General features: G+C 39.8%; 1 protein-coding gene across 16 annotated transcripts in view; it reads right to left on the bottom strand.

Moving 5' to 3' along the window:
• The window catches only part of Reps2 (RALBP1 associated Eps domain containing 2), a 272,827-nt gene that overhangs the window by 147,496 nt on the left and 101,833 nt on the right, over nt 1-23,498 (bottom strand). For 8 of the 16 annotated variants that reach the window (NM_001427498.1, XM_087600311.1, XM_087600307.1 and 5 more), the window contains exons 3-5: nt 23,259-23,407; nt 20,778-20,901; nt 15,178-15,275 (exon numbers count right to left, since the gene is read on the bottom strand). In NM_001427498.1, coding sequence (NP_001414427.1) covers nt 15,178-15,275; nt 20,778-20,901; nt 23,259-23,407 — 371 coding nt within the window. Of the gene's footprint in view, nt 1-15,177; nt 15,276-20,777; nt 20,905-23,258; nt 23,408-23,498 lie in introns of all 16 variants that reach the window. The other 8 variants (XM_087600303.1, XM_087600310.1, XM_087600306.1 and 5 more) reach the window with 1 other exon arrangement.

Here is a 23,498-nt window from a genome sequence, read left to right as displayed (position 1 = left end):
CTGATAGACAAACATTTTCTTCTTCTCTGCAAGTTTTGGGTGCACTAAGGAAGACAGGCAAACAGACAATCTCTACACAGTAAGGGAAGTGTTTCGATAACATGAGAAAGTCTGGTATTTCCTACTCAAAGTCTGGTCCCCACACGTATCAGCATTAAATGCAAGCTCTACAGTCTAACCCCGATCTTTAAGTGAACCATACTGTCGGTGAATAAGACTCAAGGCTAGAGGACTTACCAACTCTCTGGGTAACTGAAAGGGACTTTAAATATAAGAAGCAATGGCACAGTGCATGCAGGGCAAGGCAAGCAAAAGAAGTGGCATTCATAATGACATCAAAACATGAAAGTGGCCATGTCCTAGAGGCAGCCCCATTTTGGATCACATGAACACTTCCAGTGCAGCACAGACATTGGTGGAGTTGCCTCAATCTGGTCCAAGTGGAAAGCAGAGCTCATAGTAACAGACTTTCTAGAAGAGAGTAGGAACCACAGATAATATTCAACAGCACAATCAAATAATCAGATTCCAAGTCACGGAGAGATCACTTCATTCAAAATGACTCAATGAACACTAAAGACAAGGAAGAACAGTTACAATCATTTGAGCAGCTGAAGCCAGAGACAAATATGGCTTACAGGTAAGAAGGACTAGGAGCGAAATGGAAGAGAAAAAACCTAAACATAGCCATCACCACAGAAGACCCACTCCAGAACTGAAACTGTAATTCAGTGCCTCTTTATCAGTGGCTAAGGCCATTTTACCTCCCAAATCAGTCACAACAATCAATATATTGCTATGAATAAAGGCTTGAAAGTTCAGTTGCATGCAAGAAATTAGCAAAGGGTTGGGGATTTAGCTCAGTGGTAGAGCACTTGCCTAGCAAGTGCAAGACCCTGGGCTCAGTCCTCAGCTCAAAAAAGAAAGAGAGAGAGAGAGAGAGAGAGAGAGAGAGAGAGAGAGAGAGAGAGAGAGAGAGGCAGGCTCAGTCCTCAGCTCAAAAAAGAAAGAAAGAGAGAGGGGGGGGCTCAGTCCTCAGCTCAAAAAAGAAAGAGAGAGAGAGAGAGAGAGAGAGGAAGAGAGGAAGAGGAGAAAAGAAAAGAAAGAAAATAGCAAAGACCAAGGACAGTGAGAAACAGGAGTAAACATTTTGTGAAGACTCAGCTACTCAAGCAGAAGCCAGAACCAGGAAAGGTTCTTCCTTCAAGTACATTCTAATAAAAGCCTGCCTAGCTCAACCCGAGTTCTGTTGCTTTTGTTGGCTGGGCAGAGATATTTGCTACTTGATGCCAATTTTGAGCTCTTCCAGTATTTTGAAGAAAAAAAATATGAGAAACCAGGGTGATGGTCCGTGTCTACAATGCCAGCACTCTGGAGGTAGATCCAAATAGACCAGGAGTTTCAAACAAGGCTTGGCTGTATAATGAGTTTGAGGTTGGCCTGAGCTACACGAGACTCTGTCTCTAAAAAGAAAAACAAAGAAGAACATGAGGAGAAAGAACATTCTTCCACATGTGTCTACACAATCTACAAACATATGGCTCATTATACAGTTTCTCTGGACACAGAAGAATTGTATTTGCTTATATTTAAAACATTCAAATCCTTGATTCTGTTTCAGATGAAATGCAAATATTTGGTGCTGCAAGTTATTATCTCTAGGGAAAACGCGCTGTTTGTAATGAAAGAGACATCTAAAGACTTATTAAAATAATACTATTAATAACATACCCCAAGTGAAGTTTACACTCAAAGTACCTTCTAAAAATCTCACAGAGGTGAATAATACGAATTACAAAGAAATATTGTCTGGTAGAATGTTAAAAGGGTGTATCTCCTGTTTCATCCATACAACATCTCTGCTTACAAAAGAAGACTACTCTGGAGGCCTCCTTTAGGTGCTGCTGACTTAAGAGTTTAGCCATTACACCAAGGGAGAGTGATTTTAGACTAAAGTTCCTTTGTAGCCTTAGTAGAAACAATTTAAAAAACTACTTTTAGCCATAATTTTCAGAAGTAATTTGGGGCTCAAATTTCACCATCTTAGGTTAACTGCAGAAATCTCTCTGATCCTAATGTGCAGTATGCAGTTGCTAGCTCTAAAGATAATCTAAAGTTCACAGCAATGACTACTGATGGGCTTATCTTTATAGAAGCAAGAATAGGAGGACCTATAGGAGGAGCTAACCACTCTGGCTGGATTTAAAGGCGACTTCATAAGACAGAACTTATGTATGATACCATTAACCAGACCAAAAGTCTATTGCTAGCTAGGTCATATGCCCTAGGGGAAAAGCTAATATTATACTATTATTATTCTGCTCCCTAGATTATTCTATCTCTTGACTCTTCATCAGAAAAGCTTCTTGCTGCAGTAGTTGGTGATTAATACAGAGACCAACAACTGATCAGTATATAAAGAATATGAGACTATGGAGTGCTCAGCTCTAAGAAATAACTATAGCACACCCCAGTCTCTAAGGTTCAAGGTTCATCATGGGAGAGGGAGCAAGAAAGAACATAAGAGCCCGAGGTAGTAGACATCTGAAGTGAAACCATATTTGACATGACAATGTCATTGCACACATGGACTCATGGCACCTGTAACTACACAAATACCTGTACAAAATCAAGTCAGCTAAAATTCCCAGCATCTGTAGGGGCTTGTGAAATCCCATCCCCAGTTGAGGAGCTATTGGTAAGACGGCTGCCATGGGAGGGAGAGGCAGTTTTCTTGGACACCCACGCCTCAGTAGATTGCCCTTCACACATGTGCATATAGTAGATTCAATGGAATTTTTTAAGGAGTATATAAAGCTGATAATAAATAATGGTATAACATATGGGGAAACTGGAGAGGAGGGAAAGGCGTAGGTTTTATGAAATTACATTATACGTATATATGAAATTCCCAAGTGGAAGAAAGCTATCCCCATGAACATAAGTGAACATTTGATTAGGTAAGCGAAGTAGTTTACCAAGAACACATGCCTAGAAATAAGAGGCAGAACATGGAACTCTCTGTCCCCAAGCTTCATGGTATCTCTTTCTACTTATCCATCCATCGTACAATAAGCAATTGTTTTCTTTTCAGAAAGTGTTGTAGGTCAAGGATCTGACTTTGAGATGTGAATGATGATGTTAGATTTATACCCTCCCCCATCATCTGATATAGTTTCAGATTATAGGTGGTAGACTAGGGCTGGGGATTTAGCTCAGTGGTAGAGCGCTTACCTAGGAAGCGCAAGGCCCTGGGTTCGGTCCCCAGCTCCGAAAAAAAGAACCAAAAAAAAAAGAAAGAAAGAAAGAAAGAAAGAAAGAAAGAAAGGTGGTAGACTATTAGATTATTTAGAAAACCTCATTTTTAAGCACATAATTTTTATATGTGAGCAGCATCTGGCATATTTTCACATGTTGAAAAAAATCTGGAAGATAGGCTACCACACATATGGTCAACCAGTTAATTGTTATTTTCATATGTAACACTGAAGCTATTTTGATGAACATAAGAAACACTTCTTAGTAACCTCTCCAATTCTTACATAAGAAGCCAAGGTCAACTTCTCTCAACAGAAAGATGTCCTTTACAATTGTTGGGATTTTTCTTGATGCTTAGAAGGCAAGACCAGGAGAAAATAAGAAATCAGCTGTAAAATGAGACTCTGTTAAGGTCACAAACTTTCAAAAACCCTATAACAATGTTCCATCCCCACCCCCACCCCCGTCCCTGTAGGTCAGGTCAAGGCTGCCTTGCCTGTCTTTGCCAGGATGCTCTCCCTTTCACACTCAAGATAGCCGGAGGCCAGATGGAAAACAGATGTTCCAAGAACTTAGGCTAAAAACAAGAAACACTTCTGAGATTTAGGCTACAGTCGAAAGATACCAATACAGTTGAGATTCCAGAAGCATGCAAACTGGCATTCAAATTTGGGATGGGCCCTTATTAACAACTTGATTTAAGTTGCTTACATTAAGCACCCGCTTCCAATCACAAAGCCCATGGAGTCCTATGCTGATCTCCAGTCTCATCTCCCTCCCACTCCAGGCTCTAGTCACACCAGCCTGTAGTTCAAATGTGTCTGTTTCTATGTAGTATGTAGCAGACTGGCTCACTCGGAATACATTTTATCCCTTCTTAGCATAACTCCCAGTGCTGCAGAGTAAAAGAGCAGCAATACACAAACACTTGGTGCTAGAATTCCAGATGGGACAAGGGATCCATAAAACAAATACACCCATGGAAACCTGAATCAAATCCAAGTTACAGAATGAAAGAAGCGGTGAAGAGGGCCTTCATGTGGCTTGTTGAGGTCCTGCAGTACAGAAGTAGAGGTGAAACAATGGCAGCATTTCCTAACCCTGTAGCTATCTGACTGTGGCAGAGGCAAGATTCCAGTAGCAGCCGAGCTAATCTGTGATACTGGAGGTGTTATTCTTATAGGCTTAGAATTTCTTTAGGTCTTTCAAATATTTAATAAGTTATCCATACTGCCTATTATGAAGCACTTTTGCATTAACTACCCAAAGGTGCTCCTGTTGTCTACAATTAAGAACCTTCCCAGTGGATCCATCTCAAGGGGAGACTCCACACCTGACACTATTACTGATACTATGGTGTTCTTACAGAGAGGAGCCTAGCATGGCTGCCCTCCAAGAGGCCGAACAAGCAGTTAACTGAGACAGACACAGATACTTACATCCAACCAATGGACTGAAGTCAGGGACCCATATTATTGAATTAGGGAAAAGCTGGAAGAAGTTGAGGAAGAGGAGGAGAGCAACATAGGAAGACCAGCAGTTTCAACTACCCTAGACCCCTGAGATCTCTCAGACACTGAACCACCAACAAGGCCACATACATGAGCTGTTCCGAGGCCCCCGACACATACACAGCAGAGGACTGCCTGGCCTGGCCTTAGTGAGAGAAGGCACACCTGACCCTCGGGAGACTTGAGGCCCCAGGAAGGAGGGGAGGTCTAGAGGAGACATCCTCTTGGAGGCAGAGGGAGGAGGAATGAGATGAGGAACTGTGGAAGGGTGGACCGGGAGCAAGATAATGACTGGCCCGTAAAAAATAAAAGTAATTAGAAAAAAGAAGAACCTACCCAGTGAATGCCTTATCAAGGCTCTTGCCACAACATAAAAATCCTCTCCTCGCCTCACAGTTCCATCCTTTCCTGGTCAACTTATATCCTACCTCATGTTTCATTCACATCTGAGCTCACATCAGTTCTTTGGGGAAGCCTCTCCTCACTTTGTAGTCCTCTGTTGTATTTTTCTGTTACATGCCACATCTTTCCAGTGATTCTGTTTTCAATTCTACACACATAAATAAGATTGAATGACTTGAACTCATCTCCTCAACTTGGCTACAAGTGCCCTGAGAACACGTTTGTAGACCCTTAATGTAACACTGGAATGATTTCTGACTCATAGAAGCTACTTACTAAGATTTCCAAAATGGCTGAATATAACAATGACTGTGCAAGACTGTTGGAAAGGGTGAAAGGGCCAAGCACAACAATGTGACCAAATACACACTCTATTCACTACTATGCTTGAGACAGAAGCTATGACACTACTGTTCACATCACAGGAAGAAGAATACAGATAGGCAAAGGGCTAAAATGGTGTCCTTATGAAGGAGGCTTACATGTCAACAACCTAGTCTATAACTAAGACCAAAGAGTCCTGAGAGTAAATCAAAACCAAACACCACCCTTAGTTCTACTTTTATAAGCTGCTAAGATCTGGCATTCAGTCTGATGTTTGCAGCTACATCTAAAAAAACACTATAGAGAAGCTTCTATCTATCTACCAATGTGTACCCTAACTATTCCTCAGAAAGTTCTGGCCAGAAGCTTGCTTCAGGCCTGCTTCAATGTAATATCTCATACCTTGTGGGAGAGAACGAATGCCACAAATAGAACACACTCATTCGCATTATCTGTGGTCTAACCACCCAGTTGTAATACCACTAAATCTATGGCTAATATTTGTTACCATTCCCTCGTTGCCCACTGTCTAAATAGAAACGCTTTCAGGCCTTAAGGTAATACTCTGATCAGTTGTGATAATTGCTGAATTATGTCTTATTTCTATAAATATCCTTCAGCTTCTCTCCCAGATATGTACTTCCCTGGAGTTTTCATGCAGTAACCCAATATTTCTTTAGTATTCTCATCTTATAATAAAAAAAAACCTTTTTGCTTTTTATATTAAAGGTGACTACCTGAAAAGAAACAAAGCAAATAGAGTAATTTTCAAGAAGAATGGCCACATAACGAGCACTTCCTGAGGAACACCGTCAAAAAAAATTTTTAAAGCTTTCAGCTGAGAAAAAAATACACTTCAGAATCATTGGAAGTAAAATAATTCTTTCCCCAAGAATAATGGCTAGAAAACTAGAAAAAGAACCATAAATGAGCAAAGGAAACAAGTACACAGAAGGCTTGATACTAAAAGAAAACAGGCCTTCCTTGTGGTCATAGTGCCGTGTAATTATCCATGGGCTTTACAGCAGACACAGTGAGGTAAAATATATGCTAGACATACAAACCTCAGTATCCCTTAGGAAGAGTAAACAACTATAGCTAGGGTTTGAAACAAGATGGAGAGTGAATATTGTCAACAATGTACGAAGGCAAGAATGAGGACATTTATAATTATAAAAAAAATCAAACCAGTTCTACACTTCTTTACTCAAACACATACACTTTCTCTTCCTCCCTCTTCTGCTTTAGGTAGAGGGAAAGAACTAAATAAAGACAGAGAAGCTACATTTCCTATCTCTAATAACAGATGACCGTTTAGCCCTAAGCTATACCCATAAACTAAGTGTGGTGATTTGAATAGCAATGGTTACCACAGACTCATAGATTTGAATACTTTACCAGTGAGTGGCACTAATTTGAAAGGATTAGGTCTAGCCTGGTTGGAGGAAATGTGTCAGTGGGGGTGAGCTTTGAAGTTTCAAAACAACCTATTTAAAGCCCACTGTTTATTTCTCCCTAATGCATATGGATCTGTATATAGAACTCTCAGTTTGTTCTCCATACTATGTCTCCTGTCTGCAACCCACCATGATGACAATGGGATAAATCTCTAAAAGTGTAAGCAAGCCCCAATTAAACAAATTTTAAAATAAGAGTTGCTATGGTTGTGGTATTTCACATCAAGAGAACACTAAGATGCTAAGTAATTCAATCTTGTTGGCATAATCATATAAATAAAAGATTCCCATTACCTACAGACCTGATAATTCCTATCGAGCTGCAAAGAAAATTGGATCCCTAACCTCTTTCAAGTGTTTCAAGTGCCCACAACTTATATTTGAACACCTAATGAGCAGTTTTCCACACACCTTGCAGAATCCTATGGGTTTAAAATATCATCTTATGTTTCAGGCTTTAGAATTACAAATCAGTACAAAACCATAAATATCCCAGACAAAAGAAAAAGACCTATGAAATAAAGAAGCAATACACTTGGGGAAAGAGCACTAACATTAAATTTTCTAATTCACTAAAGGTATGTTAATTAATATACAAAGATAACATTTTTACATAGAAGTATGAGAAATGTCTATAAGTTTGTTAACATGTTATAATTACAAAGGTACCAGAAAAGAGACGTTTCCTACACTATGTCAAGTAAAATGGTGTAGCTTACAATCTGAAAATTTCTATAAAAATTACTGTAGTGTAGACATTTTCAATAAAGAGTTCTATACCTGGGAATTGAATCTATACAACTCCTAACAATGCTATGCTTGCAAGAAGAGGCTGCTTAAATGACTTAGGAAAATACATACACCAAAACACTAAGAGCTTGTGTAACAAAACTACAAAAGGATAGTTCTTGTGTGCTGTCATAGAATATTAATAAAAGTATTGTTAAAGAAAAATGCTGAGTATATAACAGATGTATAATGGGTTAGCACATAGGTAAAAGGCTGAACTACATACTTTGAGTATACTATCTGTAATTATATAAGTATTAGGATAACATTCATATGTATCATTAAGTGAAATGAGATAATTTTACATTTAACTATACAAAAGAAATGAGTTATAGTTAGTTCTGCAATAGGTGCTCAGAGAGTAGAATTGAGAGGGCCATTTTTCACTCTGCACCCTTTTCAATATTTGACTAAAAATCTTTCAGCACCTTTAGAGTTCACAAGCCACAACCCCAAAATAACATCTGCAGTGTAATGTACACTGTATAGTATGACACAGTCCAAACTGCAGACTTCCATCCCCATGGCCTTATGAGGGGAAAACTGACCATGAGGTGCTCCATGTGTCTCTGCATAAGCTTAACTTAAGCCATTTGTAAGTAACCACATCATACTTACTTATATGGGTAATACAGGTAAACACAAGAATCAAATGTAGAAATAGCATTATGGTAGTTCCAAGATGGGGTCAGCGGTGCTGTGTGTATCTCGAGTCTCTCAGCTGCTAGGCCAGGCCCTCCCATGGGTGGGAAGAGCATGAGAGACTTGTGTTTGTTGCCCACCTCCATCTCCACATCAGGACCAAGCCATTTCCCTAAGGAGATGGTAACCATAACCTTCTCCACAACCCTCATGTGAACCCACTTTGGACAGGCTATGAAGATGAGTAAAGAGAACCTGGGCAACAAGAGACCACAGCACTGGTTTGGACCTTTACTCTCTCATGTGTAGACCACAAAGCCCATTGGATGCTAAGCTCATCTTTCCTTTTATCAAATGGTGACCATTACTCTGATCTTCCATCCCTTGTAAAAGGAGGTGGCTTAAATAAATAACTTAAACTTAGGTGGTCAAGAAAATAGCATTATGCTGAAGTAGTCACAGGACTCTTCAACACAGTCAAGCTAAGTGTTCTCAGACAAGGGGGAAGGGGGAGGATTCAAAAGGAAGGAATGAAAAAGGGTCTGAGGTCTAACGCAATACATGTGTAGGATACACACACATAGAGACTAATCTTTCCTCAAAATGAACTTCTGAAAACCTTAGTGAGTTCTGATGGCCCTTCCTGAGCAAACCAGTGACTGAGACAATGGTTAACATGTCTTGTCTTGCTTTGGTCTCTTAAGGCCCAGGTAATCACCCCACCTGGCCCGATAGTAATCTTTCAGCCACTGTCTATGCTCTATGTATCTTGCCAGAATCCTGATCCAATCCACCAACAAATAACTTTCATAGCACCCAAAAAATAAATAAATAAATAAACCCAAACAATGACCTCGGTGTCCTGTTAGCCTCCCCCAAAGAATGTTTCTTTTCATTCTCATATTACAGGAACAATTTACCTGTGCCATAAGCAATTCTCTTCTGACCTAGGCCAACAACATTCCAATAGACATTCATGAGTCTTTCTTTTCTCATCCTCACACACTTGCTTTAACTCTTGACAACTATTCCAAGGGACTTAAGGATTAAGGAGAATTTGTTTCTGACCCTGAGTATCTAAAGCGAAATCTCAAGGGGTAGAGGGGAAGTGTGGGAAAAAATTGGAACTGAGTGGGGAACAAATATACAACTACATGTGATAGATAAATGATTTCCAGTTTACAAACCTTTACATGAACACACTGCTAGCATATCCTTCCATACCAGTTTGGTACAAAATTTACAGCACCAAAAATATAACCCCAAAATGCAAGTGCAATGGCAAGCATCTAAAAACCTCCTCGTTGTGTTTGTTATTATTCTGTCTAAGAAGAATAGGGATGAGCACTAAGACTGTTCTCTACAACACAGGAAAAGACACTGGACAACAAGCTTGGTTAGGGTTGCAAAAGTGAGGCTGGTTTTACTTAAAATTGAAGATAATTGTGTTTCCTCTGTAGTTGCAAGGAAATTTCATTTGCCAAAGCAGCCTCTCTAAATTTGAGTTAAAAAAATAAAATGAGAAAGCAACATTATGAATGAGTGAATGAATGCACACACACACACACACACACACACACACACACACACACACACACTTCTATTTGTGGGTCTGCATAAAATGTTCTGGGGACAATATACAAAAGTCTAGTTGCCTTAAGATGGAAACCCATAATGATCAGACCCCCAGTCATGTGATTGAGTTTCACAGAACAGTTGAGCGATAAAGTTTTTTTAAGAATAGAAAAGTGTAGGCATCACATATACAGGAGCACAGTAGGAAACCCTCATGCTTCACGCTGTCCCTGAAAGAAAAAAGCAAAGATGAATTCAAAGGAAGAACAAAGGAGGCAAAGGTAGAGGAAAATAAATGAAGGATAAAGGTCCCACTAGAAATGCTGACGGCCCAAGAAAGGACAAGGAGCAGTGCTAAGCAGTGTACCAAGAGTGAGTAGTCAGCTGTTATGGCTGAAGAGGAAAGTAGAGACCAAACCACACGAGAGCTCATGATGGCATGGTAAGAACCACGAGCAGTGACAGATCAAAGTCACTGTAGGATGAGCAGCTGTGAAGGAGATAACTAGATGTATTTTTAACTGAGCCTAAAAACATAACATTTGCACATAATGATGACTGGTATGCAGCGTTTCAACGCAAGTACGTATCATATAATATTTCAATCTCTTGCCTGTTTGCATTTTTAGGGTCACTCTTGTTTCCAAGCATGGTATCAGATGCCTTGAATCCCAACACTTGGGAGGCAGGGGCAGGCACATTGCTGAGTTCTAGGCCAGTTTGGTCTATACGGAAAATTCCATCCCAGGCAAGGCTACACAGTGAGACCATCACCCCCCCCCAAAAAAGAACATTGTCTGCAGGAGGATGATGGCTAGAAGGTGGCAGGTTAATATCCCAGATTCCCTGACCAAGTAAAGCAGAACAGATACGTCTCTCTCACACAGAGAATGGTCAGGACTTGGTAACTGAATGAGCATGGGGATGAAGGCAATGACCAGTGTTCTGGTTCACGGTAATGGGTGGTAGAGCAAGGACAGTGAGGCTGGGAGCTGCTTCTGTGAGGAAGACCCATCAGGTAAAGTGACAATGCGCCATCCAAGTAAGACTGTTTGGCAGATGGTGACACATTCTACTAGCTAAAGAACGATAGCATGACAAGTGATTTCAAAAATCACTGCCTTAGGGGCCGCCAATAAGAAGACTGCAAAGATATTGCAGCAAAAGCAGACATAGGACCAAGACTTTACCCAATGTGGTTTTCAACAATCCTGGTAAGCACAGAGCCAAGTGGGAGCAGAAGGTGTAACTCTAAATGTTATGCAGACTGACTCATAATCTACACATAACATGTCCAGACAGGCTTATGAGAAGTCCAAACCGCAAATGACCTCTGAAGATCTGATAACAGGTAAAGGAGAAGAGAAGACTTGCAATTTATTTGAAAACTCTCATCAACTATTCACTAAAACAGTGTCTGAAACTTTAAAGAGGAAAACAATCTATTCTTTGAACAAAAGGGTGACTAAAATATTAAGGGAAAAGACTAACAGTTCCAAAGTATAGAACTTTAATTCGGCATAAACACCTCCAAAATGCCAAACCCATGGGCTATAATCGCACCGGCCATGAATCCCTAAAGGCCAGCACTGGGACCCTCAGGCCATGGCCTGTTCTAACTTTTTTATGGTGCTGGCAGTGATTTGAAATCAGTGTCATGATGTAGTCCAGGTATGCTGGGAGCTGGCTGGGGCTGGGCTATCCTGAACTCCAGGTCTTCCTGCTGTGTACTACTGCCCTGGTTTAGGAAGTGCTGTGGAATGAAAGACAAGGGTTTTGCTATGCTAATCTGACAATTTACCAGTATAGCTTCACTACCCCCACTGTGTGCAGGAAAGCTTTGCACAGAAGGTCACGAATAAAGATAGAACAAAGAATAGAGTACCATCAGCAAGGAGACATGGCCCCGTGAGGGGAGTTAGTCTCCAACTAGTCTACACTACACCCAGTAACTATTAATCCCCCACCACCAAGAACCTTCACTTCAAATCTCATACCCATGACTAATTCAAATTGGCGTTTTGCTTTCTGTAACATGGAGTCCAGCCAAACTAGACTGACGGGCACAAGAAGGAAACGTAAGCGCTGAAGAAAGGAAAAGACACCCACCACAAAACCACAGACTGCTATCCTGGGCAAGAAAGGTCCCTTGCTGCCATCCTGAACAGAAGGCCGTGCTTCAACCAGGTGGTAGGAGGACAAACAAACACGGAGAGGGTCAGAATGGCAAACTGCTGGGATACATTGCTAAGTGCATACCCAGACATTAACGCATCAGAAAAGACAAAGAACGCTTGTGGAGTTAGGCTAGGCCTGGGCAGAACCTGTTTTGCTTTGTTTTTCCTGTGCTTCCAATGGTCAGTTGTTGCCAAACACCTATATCCAGCCTCAGCTCTCCCCAAAATTCAGACCCACAGAAACATAGAACTGTTGTTCACCTCCTCTGGGCTGTATCAAAATCTCCATTCCTGGCATCCAACACTGAACTTAAAACTGGGATTTTTTTCCCAGCACCACTGTTTCTCCCACTGCTTCCTGACTTAACAGATGACATTACCATCTTCCATCCAGTTCCTGAGCCAGTAGCTGAGGAAGGGTGTCCAGTGTTTGAACTCTAGTCCATCCACTTCCCACCTGTGATCTTTGGAAAACTCAATTACACATATACACCTTAGGCTTTGTCATCTAAAATGGAAGTTAAAGTGTTATCCTAGAAGACAGCTTTGAGCACTGAGTCTATGTGCACAAAATTCTAAGCACATAGAAAATGTCTTTGTACATGTAGCTCTGTCTGCTTTCGTATCTGTTCTCGATCCTTACCACCTTACCTGGCTAATACCTGTTATCCTTCCCACTTCACTTATGTGACTCCCCCAAAAAGCCTTCTTTGACTAACCTTTGTCTGCAACTCAACATTATATTTATTCTACTGCTGTTTTCTGCCTTCAACTTGCAGCACAATTTTCATTCACATCATATACTATCTAACCATATGTTGTCTTCATGATGGCTTGATTAATAATTGTGTCCTACAATAGCCTGAAAGTTCCATAGGGTGGGGCCTACTGGTGGCATACATCATTTAATACAGTATCTGGTACTTCATAGGTATTCACTAAGTATTTGATAAGTAGAGGGTTTAAGAAGCATATTTCTCAGCAGAAAGGAAACCTAGCGGTTAGAAGACAAATCACAGAGCACCAATCCAAATAAGGGATCATGCCCTGCTTCCAGAGAGCTTGATAGGAAGGGCCCGGTGAGCCCCACCCCTACCCCTGTGAAGCTGAAGATTCACTGCTAACTTTGACCAATGTTCTACACATTCAAGAGTTCCTCTCTACAGAACATACTCCGCAGGAACCTGCAGGCCACACCTCGGATAGTTCTGAGAGGAATTCCTCCAATCCCTTCCCTAATATAAACATGCCTCCCAAATTCGTGGAGTTCTAATGATTAAAGGCATATATTTTTATACCATGGGATCTCTAAAACATAGCCAAGTACTACATCTGGGGCTCAGCTGAAGAAACAATCTTCCATTACAACTTGAGGATAAAACTCATCTGTATTGGCCTTAAAGGAGAATGTCTTTGTTTTCTTTTTTTTCTTTCTTTCTTTCCCTTTCTTTCTTTCTTTCCCTTTCTTTCTTTCTTTCTTTCTTTTTTTTTTGAGTTAGGGTCTTGAATTTTAGAACTTGACTTTGAATTGACTATGTGCTCAAGGATGACCTTGAACTCCTAACACTCCTGACAGGTATTCTCTCAAATAACAGACCTTCAAGAATACTTTTCACATAAGGATGTAGTGCAGTAGTAGAATTTTTGCCTGGCATAGGCAAAGCCATGGAGTCCAACCCCAGCAACACACACACACACACACACACACACACACACACACACACACACACACACACACACCCCTTTCTTTAATAATATACCATCTCCACAAAAGAACTTAGACATACTACACAAGGCAATGGCTATGAATGTAGGGGAAACAGCTCTTTATCTGAAGGAAAACACTAGAGAATTAGAAGCTGAAAGTATCAAGCTATGATGTGACCAGAAGAAAGTTATAGCATTGTATTTGTACCATAACATTTTATACATTACATGCAAAAAGTAGACCTTGCTTATACTTACACATAAATTGCTATTCAAATGGCATTGTCTGAGGCACTGAGAGAATACAGAACTACTGCAGCCTTTCAAATGCTTACCACATAATTGGAGACACACAGCAAATGGAAAACAGTTAATTAGGCATTAAACAAGTAGTAATAAAGAATAAGGCAAATACGAGACAAGCTGCTGCAGAAAATGTGAAGCTCTACTGAAGAAGGTGCTCCGTGATTAAGTAAATAAAGGGGTAGGGAGCCTTTAGAAACAATGAAGATCAAGAGATAACCTCTAGTTTGTTCTACACACTGTAAGGGAGAGAAACAAGGGAAAATTAAGAAAATATACAAGCAAAAAAAGTGTAATCTTTGAATGAGGGGGTAGTTTTTTCCCTTTCTTGAAACAAAATAGTAATCAAAAGCCATGCTTGTCAAAAGAAGACAATGAACTATATCTGACTGGAAAGCAGAAGGGTGGAATATTTGGGAGGAAGAAAATCAGTAAGGAAGGATGTAGGGAACAGGAAAGGGTCATGGGGAATACAAACACAGTAATATATACGTGTGTGTGTGTGTGTGTGTGTGTGTGTGTGTGTGTGTGTGTGTGTTACGGTGAAGCTAGTCATGCTGACCATGTCTGCAATCTTAGCTCTTGGGAGGTGGAGGCAAAAGGATCAGCCTCAGATACACGAGCAGTTTGAGATGATCTTTGTGAGACTCTCCCTACCCAACAGAAGAAAAACTATCAAAATGAAGCCCCTTACTTCATGTGTAATTTTAAATGCCATATGTCTTTCAGGGTATTCTTTATAATAGTTATTTTTATTTTTAAGTAAGTGTATGCATATGTAGTGTGGATGGGTATGTACACATGCATGTGACTACCAATGGGAGCCAGAAGAGGGTGTTGAACTCCCTGGAGCTGGAGTTACAAGTAGTTGTATGCTGCCTATGTAGGTACTTGGACCTGAGCACTGATCCTCTCCAAGAGCAGTAAAAGCTTGTAATTACTGAGCCATATCTTCATCCGTAAATGACAAATCTCCACAGTTTAAACTTTCTCCCAATTCAGTCATTGATGTACGCCCACATCAACACTTACCCGAATAAGAGATGCCTGACGACGAAAGGGTTTGGTTCCTGGACCCTCTGATGAGGGTCCTTCAGGCTGGCCAATGGGCTGCCTACTTTCATATGGAGCTGAAAAACAAAAGAAAATGCTAGCAGGGTATACAAAGATTCTATTTCAAAATTATCATCTCACACTCAAGCTGGTGTAGCAGGTGCTTTTCATGAAAAAGGTAATAAAGGAATTGAAACATATAATCTGAGAGCTACCCAAGACTCACAAATCTTGATCCTTTTACCTCCATAAATTCACTAAACAATCTAAAGACATTTAACCAACACCATGATAAGACCAAAAGGATTCACATCAGATTAAGGTTAGGAATAAGTCAAGAGGATGATGCAGTGAGAGCTGCAGCTGACATTTAGAAAGAGAGTCAACAGTACAAAATGTGTCATAATTCAAGTATTCATTGTTTATTGCTGGGGTGTTTTTGGGGGGTAGTAATCTTGAACCACGGGTAGTAGAGCTCACTTTTGTGTTCATTGATGGTTTTGAAGGAAGTGATTTTAGCCTAAATTGAATACTGGCTGTAGGTGAGAATTAAACCAAGGCCTGCTTTGACTACTCAGCACTTCCAGCAGGATAAACTCTATCTAGGGACGGGCTGGACTTTGCCTGGATGGCTGATGCGCTATTTTTGACTTCCTCCTTCTTTTCGTCTAGTGGGATCAAACCTGAAGCATGTCGTGCACTACTGTCATTGGATCCCCTATCACTTAAAAACCAATGAATCCAGACACCAGTTGCTTCTTTTACCAATGTAATGCAAAAGTTTACATTCATTTGGGGAGAGAAAAATAAAGGGGAAAAATAGCATTGGGTTTAAAAATGAATTAGGAATGAGTAAAACTTAACTGTACATCAAGTTGAAAACTCAGGAATCCAAAAAAGTATTTCCCCCTAATTGAGTTGTACATTTCATCCCTCCCAATTAAGCACAGGAACTACACTATCATTTTTTATGGAAAGGAAATTGAGACTGGAATGTACTGCCTATTTGACGTGAGCTTAATGCTTATACATATCATCAATACATATTAAAAATTATCATTTTGTTGGGGATTTAGCTCAGTGGTAAAGCGCTTGCCTAGCAAGCGCAAGGCCCTGGGTTCAGTCCCCAGCTCCGGAAAAAAAAAAAAGAAAAGAAAAAAAAGTATCATTTTACTTTGAGTATTTGGATGTTTTACCTTCATGTATGCCTATACAACATGTGTGTGCTTGAAGCCCATGGAGACCAGAAAAAGGGCACTGAATTCCCCAGACCTGGAGTTATAGAGAGCTGCAAGCTTCACTATGGGTGCTGAGAACTGAACCCAGGTCCTCTGGAAGATCAGTCAATACTCTTAATCAATGAATAATTCTCCAACCCCAGAAGATAACATTGTAGATGAACTTTCTCTGTGCTCTGTATTTATGAACACTTCCAGTAGGAAAAGGAGTTTCCTCAATTTTTTTTTATTTTGCAATGATTTTTTTAAATTAAGTTTTCTGAGAGCTAGAGAGATGACTTACTGGTTTAAGAGTACTGGTTCCTCTTTCCGAGGACCAAGTTCAATTCTCAGCACCCACATGGTAGTTCACAACCACCTATAACTCCAATTCCAGGGGATCCAACACCCTTTTCTGGCCTCCACCAGCACCGCATACATTTGGTGTACGAATACACATGCAGGCAAAACACTTGCAAACATTACATAAAAATAAAGGTGAGATTTTTTTTAAATAAAAAATAAGGCTTGTAATTCTTTTAAAATTATAGATAAATACTAAAATCTAGTTAAAATTTATAAATACCTCCCTATTTAAATGTATTCAATTCATCATATAACCCCCAAAGAAAATTAATATGAACATTGAACACTAAAACTTAATGTTATGATTTACTATAAAAATAAATGGTTTTCTTCTTTACTGTACAGAATGTAAAAACCAAGGATACAAAATGAATAAATGCATTATATATTTATTATTCTAATAAATAACCAAATTATTTTAAATTATTTTACTACCTTTAAAATAAGTTTCTAAGCCACAAAAAATGAATGATATTCTATATTCCTTTTATTTCCAGAACACATAATAATGGCCCTGCCAATATGGTAACAAGACAGTTAAATATAACCAGCTCTAACAGAAAGGAGAAATTATCACCCAAAATGAAACCATTTCTCATCTCTGTGGGCTAACACTTTGAGGACTTAAAATATATAAAGTGCTTCTTCTGTAACTTACTTATAAATAAGATCGGGTGGTGAGCAGAGGTGGCGGTTATGGTACCACATTTAGCATGGTCTGATGGTTTCAAAATAAAGAATGTACAACAATAACACATCAAGAACACCCAACAGGCTGGACTAGGGTGCATGCCTGCAAGCTTAGCAGGCAGGAGGATGGACTGGTACTCATGAGACCCTGTCTCAAAAAAGAAAGTAGAGAAAAGAAAGGAAAGAAAAGGAACAGGAAGGAAGGAAGGAAGGAAGGAAGGAAGGAAGGAAGGAAGGAAGGAAGGAAGGAAGGAAGGAAGGAAGGAGGGAAAGGAGAGAGAATAAAGGAAGTGAAGAAGAAAGAAAGAAAGAAAGAAAGAAAGAAAGAAAGAAAGAAAGAAAGAAAGAAAGAAAGAAAGAAAGAAAGAAAGCAAGCAAGGAAGCAGCAAACCATTCAAGGTCACAATTACACTTTGCGTTTCTTCCTAGCAACTAGAACACCAAATTATAACAGATGAAAATATCTAAATGATTGTCTGGCAACGCATTTAGTGTACTTCAGAACCTACTAGGAGTACATATAAATGTAAAACTACAAAAGAGAATTTCATAGATAGTACATAATCCAAGTCTTCAACGCATTGTTCAACCTATAGGCAAGCATTTTCGTCTGACAATTAAGTTTTTTTCCATGTTGATGGAACCACAATAAACCCTTCATATCAACTGAATCTTACCAAAAAGTTTTAAGCACAGCATGCCAAAGCATAGCTAGGATCCTAGTGCTCATAAGTTCTAATGAAACTCATGGACCTGAACTTCCTGTAACAGGGAGGGTTCATCAACCACTCAAAGGAGACCATAGGGGAAGAGAGTACCATGTGAACCTCAGCTCAAATCTGTTACCTATAGAGATCTTAACATGGAGAGACAGATGTATTTTGCCAGTCAGGCTTCAATGAAAACTCAGCTAGACAGAAGCAGACTTAAGACAGACAGGTTCTTCTTCTACTATGGGGAAAGGCTGGGTTGGCCAAGGCTGCCTGTGGGTATCTAAACCAGCCATCTATCTAAGGAATGTGCTCTGTTTAGCTACATGAACAACAAAGCAGGCCAGCAGTAATCTGATTTCTTCCTTGCTCCTCAACTCAAGCTACACTCAGGAAAAAGGCGCATTTTATTTAGTGCCTTAACTCTCTTCATTATCAAATGAAACCCAAAATATGCAAGTCAAAAGCAAAACAAGTAATTCTTCAATTCCTTTACAAGAGGTTTCACGTGGAAATAGACACATCATCTTTCTCCAAGGAGAGGACTGTTTTTTAGAACCCTGAAGATGTCATTACTCTGAAGTTCAGTTTCAAAGTGGAACTGTGGCTGTTTTTTATACCCCTACCCAAATATTCTACTCCTAAGTGTCAAGGAAATGACAATGTAAATCATAAAAAGACTCATGAACAAATATTGATGGTATCCTTTTTCATAATAGCCGAATACTACAGACTGCCCAAATGTTCATCAACAGGAGAAGGACCGTTAATCGTTGATTATCCTTTCAATGACACCTTCTGAATAATAAGATGAAAGGAACTATCAACACAATGATAGGAATTTGACTGTTACATTGAGAAGGCAGCAGACACAAGTAGGATAAGTCTGCCCATTTCCTTTTGCATAAAGTTATAGAAGCAAAACTAATCAAAAATGATAGAGGTTCTAACAGTGCTGCATTTCAGGGTAGGATGTGGTTGGAAAGAGGCATGTGCAGTGCAATGGGATGGTTTTATGTCACTGGTACCTACATGAGCATAGCCATTTGTTAAAATTTAAATATTTAAATATGTGCAGCTTGTCATATACAGATTTTACTGTTTTCAAAGAAAATATAAAAATGAACGAGGGCATACAGAGCCTTGGCATCAACTCCTCAAAGTCCAGAAAGGGTGGAAGCAGGCTGTCTCTTCAGTGCTGCAGGGATGGGAGCCCGCTTAGCATAGGATAGAGCAGGAAATAGAGGACACAAACAAGGTAGAACTTAATGATAGGCTGACTTAATAGAATACAGATGGATTTACCTGTGGACTAAACATTAATTTCTAAGCCCAGATTAGATTTGAAATAGAAGAAACAATTGTACTTCTTTCTTAAAAGGCAAATCATTCAAGGGAAAGTACTACAAGAGGGGAATGAATTCTCAACCCTGTGCAGTTCCGTACACCAACGAGATAGATGATTTTCAGGAGAACTTTTTATCTATTAGGAAGACTATCTTGCATTTCATAGGATGTATATGAGTTTACATTCATATTCCCACTGAATCTTTTTTAACACCCTCATCACTGTTTTTAAAAGAAAAAAATATGGTTCATAGAAGCTCAATGGTTTGCTTAAAGTCATTCAGGGACCTCCCAAACCCAACCTTCTGGTTCTAACCCAAAGCTCTTTTCATAACCTGCTTTTCTCAGCAAAAGGACAGCATCTCTTTAGTTTAACCTAGAATATCGTTTTATTTCTGTGACCCTCTAGAAGTCATTGCTTTTTTTTTCTAACGCAGCAAAATCCTGCAGAAACTGAGTCATTTCCTCCAAATCCCACAAGTTGGGCAGGGGGCTACAGGACATTCTACTCTAGAATACATTTAACCGGTCATTATCTGAAACTAGGGATGCAAACCACAGAAGAGCAAGGTGCTGCAGTGAATTTATGGACTTTCACACATTGCAGTCTGAGCAGCCAACTCTGCAAGTCATCCTGAGGACTGAGTCCTGCTTTTTACCCCAGAAATCACCAAGAGAGCATGAATCTGAGCAAGGAGACAGCCCCATAACTGTGCATGCTTCATATTCCTCAGCAAAGCACTACCATTAGCATTTCCTGTATCCTTATCCTAAAACATAGAAGCGCAGTATTTTCATTTATGTCCCCACTCCTTAAAGATTGGGTCAACTCCTTTGTTTTTTGCATAGTTGTATTTTTTAAAGAATTTTCATAAAAGCAGTTTACTGAGTAAATATGTTTAGTGTCCTTGCAGAAGGAAATGACACTTCTCATAAAAATACAACCCCTTTACATGCTACATTTCTTTAACGCTTTTTGAATATGAAATATTAAATCATCTAAATAGTTGTTTACAAGTCTACAGACAAACCAGCTTCCAGACTAGGAAACAAAGCATTACTGAGAGATGTTTAATTTCATTTAAAAAAAACTTTGCTTGAAAATATAAAATGAAATTGAGCCATGTTTCCAAAGACAAGAGTAATTAAATCAGGAAATTAAGCAGCTGGTGGCATTGCTGCCTGGTAGATTAAGAAGACTCTAAGACATGGCTTGTGACAGCTGGCCCCCTGGTCGGTCGCCTCTTACCTGGATGCATCTGTTCTGTGCCGCTCCGCAGTTTGCTGTAGCCATGGCTCAAGGGCACCCTCTGGTAATGAGGCGGGGAAGAAGGAGGGGAAGCGAGGGGTGACATCCTGGGAGACGGTGTTTCCTGCTTCAAAGAACCAGAGCAGAGTTCAGAGGCAACCACTGGAGAAGCCTGGCATTCTGAGCTGCAGTTTAAGAAGCAAATGTGACTACGGCTGGTGACCTGGCTGATTTAACAAATGGGGAGAAATGTTTCCTCAAAAATGCAGCATAGCAAAAAGGTAATATCAAATATTCATTCAAAAGGCACCCAGAGAATACAGTCTCGCCAGTGCTGTGCTACCTAAATTACTAATACCAGCCTGAAATGCTCTCAGTTAGCCCAATAATATTTTCCTCTGGAAAATGAAAGACACTGATCACATGAAGGAATATTCATAAACCTCAATTGTGAACAGATTCCATTTTCATTCAGTTAATGAATTAATGAGTCTTCCTTTTTAAGATTCCTATTTACTGAGTTTGTATTCAACAAATATAAATCCAGAAAATCCAATAAAATTTGTACTTTAAATGTTTAATGTTTAACGGTGGGTATTCTTAGAGCTTATTAGACAAAATTAAATCTTGGGGAGTCCTTTCACAGTGAGAGACTCTAAAACATAGCCACTCCATCTAAGATGCTCCAAAATACTAAGAGAGATGAAAGCCTTCACAAATACAATTGGAATCCCAACTCAACTATGAATGTGATACAGGACTCTAGGCCAGATAAACAGCCTGGGCCTGTTTACTAGATTTGGCCCCCCTCCTCCTCCTCCTCCTCCTCCTCTTCCTCCTCTTCCTCTTCCTCTTCCTCCTCCTCCTCTTCCTCCTCCTCCTCCTCTTCTTCTTCTTCCTCCTCTTCTTCCTCCTCTACCTCATCCTCCTCTTTTTATTTATTTAAGGACTACCAATAGACTGTAAATGTGAGGTACCCAAAGAACAGAGAAATGATACTTTTTATAACCCTGAGACTATATTGGATTGTTTAATGTAATAACAAATCCATGATCTGTGATAAGACCTGGAAACTTTCCGGGGAATCTACCATGGTGAGACAGTGTGTCCTCAGTCCTCTCCAAATGCTGATATAGACTCATACCAAAGTATACTGACTACAAATTCCTGTGTCTTTGTAATATGCCACTTAAATGATTAACGCAACCTTACATTGGAGTTGTTTAACAAAATGAGATACAGCTATTTTAATTATAAACATCAAACTTTGGCCAGGCATGATGAAGCACACCTGTAATTCAGCATTCAGAAGGCAGGAAGACCAGGTAAGTCTGATGCCAGCTTGGGGTATACAAGACAAACCCCGTGTGTCAAAAAGTAAATAAAATAAAGAAACTTGCAACTTTGAATATCCAAGACCATCAAAGTAAACCATGTATGCTAACTTTCTTTTTAAAAAAGATTTATTTTATGTCTGTGAGTACACTGTTGCTGTCTTCAGACACACCAGAAGAGGGCACCTGATCTCATTACAGATGGTTGTGAGCCACCATGTGGTTGCTGGGAATCGAACTCAGGACCTCTGCTGAGCCATCTCTCCAGTCCCATATGCTAATTTTCTAATATAACCATTGAATATTCATTGTATTTTAAAACATCTTGATTCAATTCTTCCTAAAATATAGCATGTTCCTTTACCTTACAGAAGACACTGCTGAATATAATCTGATTCTCTGAACGTCTCTTTATCAAAAGAATGAGTTAGAGCATGATGACTGTTTCTTCCTGATGGGCCCACTCTAATGGCATCCATTTGTCTTCATTAATTACCACCTGATGACTGCAATCAAGCCCATCCTCCCTATTCTGGTTCCAAGCCTGGTAAGTAGGTAATAGCATTTGCAGAGATGTTGTTCTACATATGTTTCCCAGGAAAAGACTCCCTGATTTAAAAAAAAGAGTTTAGTAAACATAGATTTCCAGGTCTCTTTACAATAGAACCTGCCTGTTAATATACATTCTAAATTTCCAAGACTGAGTTCGTCTTTCCCATAAGAATGGGATATGAGGACGTACTTTCCAACCATGTTTGATCATAGACTCCTTTGGAGCTTCTTTTTGGAGGGGGGCACTTGCTTTAGCTTTGTTATTTGTTCCCACGTTGTATTAGAAGTTGCATGTCAATGAACCTATTTAGAAAACCACTGACCTAGATAAATCAAATAAGTAGATTAGATCAATGGTACTATTTGAGGCGCAAGTCTACACTAAGGCAGATTCTAAAGGGCCAGTGGGTGGCTAGCAGTAATTCCTATGTGTCAGCTTCTTTTGCTGCAAGAAAACTTTCCTGGCTCACTTCCAAGTCTGTAATTGTGTTCCAGATGGCAATATTTGCTGGGAGTTTGGCAACAGACAAGAGGCTGTGCTACATGAGGCCTCACGGTCAGAATCAAATGAATGTGCCAAATCAGACACCTTTACCTGTTTCTCCTCATCATCCAGTCTTTTGAAGGAATTTTTCTCGGATGTTAAGTACGGAATCTGAACCTTCGTTCCATGCAGCTCAGCTGGGTTCCCAACCCGCATCTCAGCATCATTCTTCGACATCACAAAGCGAGGCAGAGGCAGTTCTTTAGAAAGAGAAGGAGAAAAGCTTAAGTGAGGCTTTACCTTAAAACTGTAAAACGGGGAGCTCGGTGGCCCAAAATAAATCAGTTTAAG

The sequence above is a fragment of the Rattus norvegicus genome, chromosome X, assembly GCF_021556685.1.
Source record: "Rattus norvegicus strain SHRSP/BbbUtx chromosome X, alternate assembly SHRSP_T2T, whole genome shotgun sequence".
Classification (NCBI taxonomy): Eukaryota; Metazoa; Chordata; class Mammalia; order Rodentia; family Muridae; genus Rattus; species Rattus norvegicus.
This window is presented reverse-complemented; position numbering and strand designations above follow the sequence as displayed.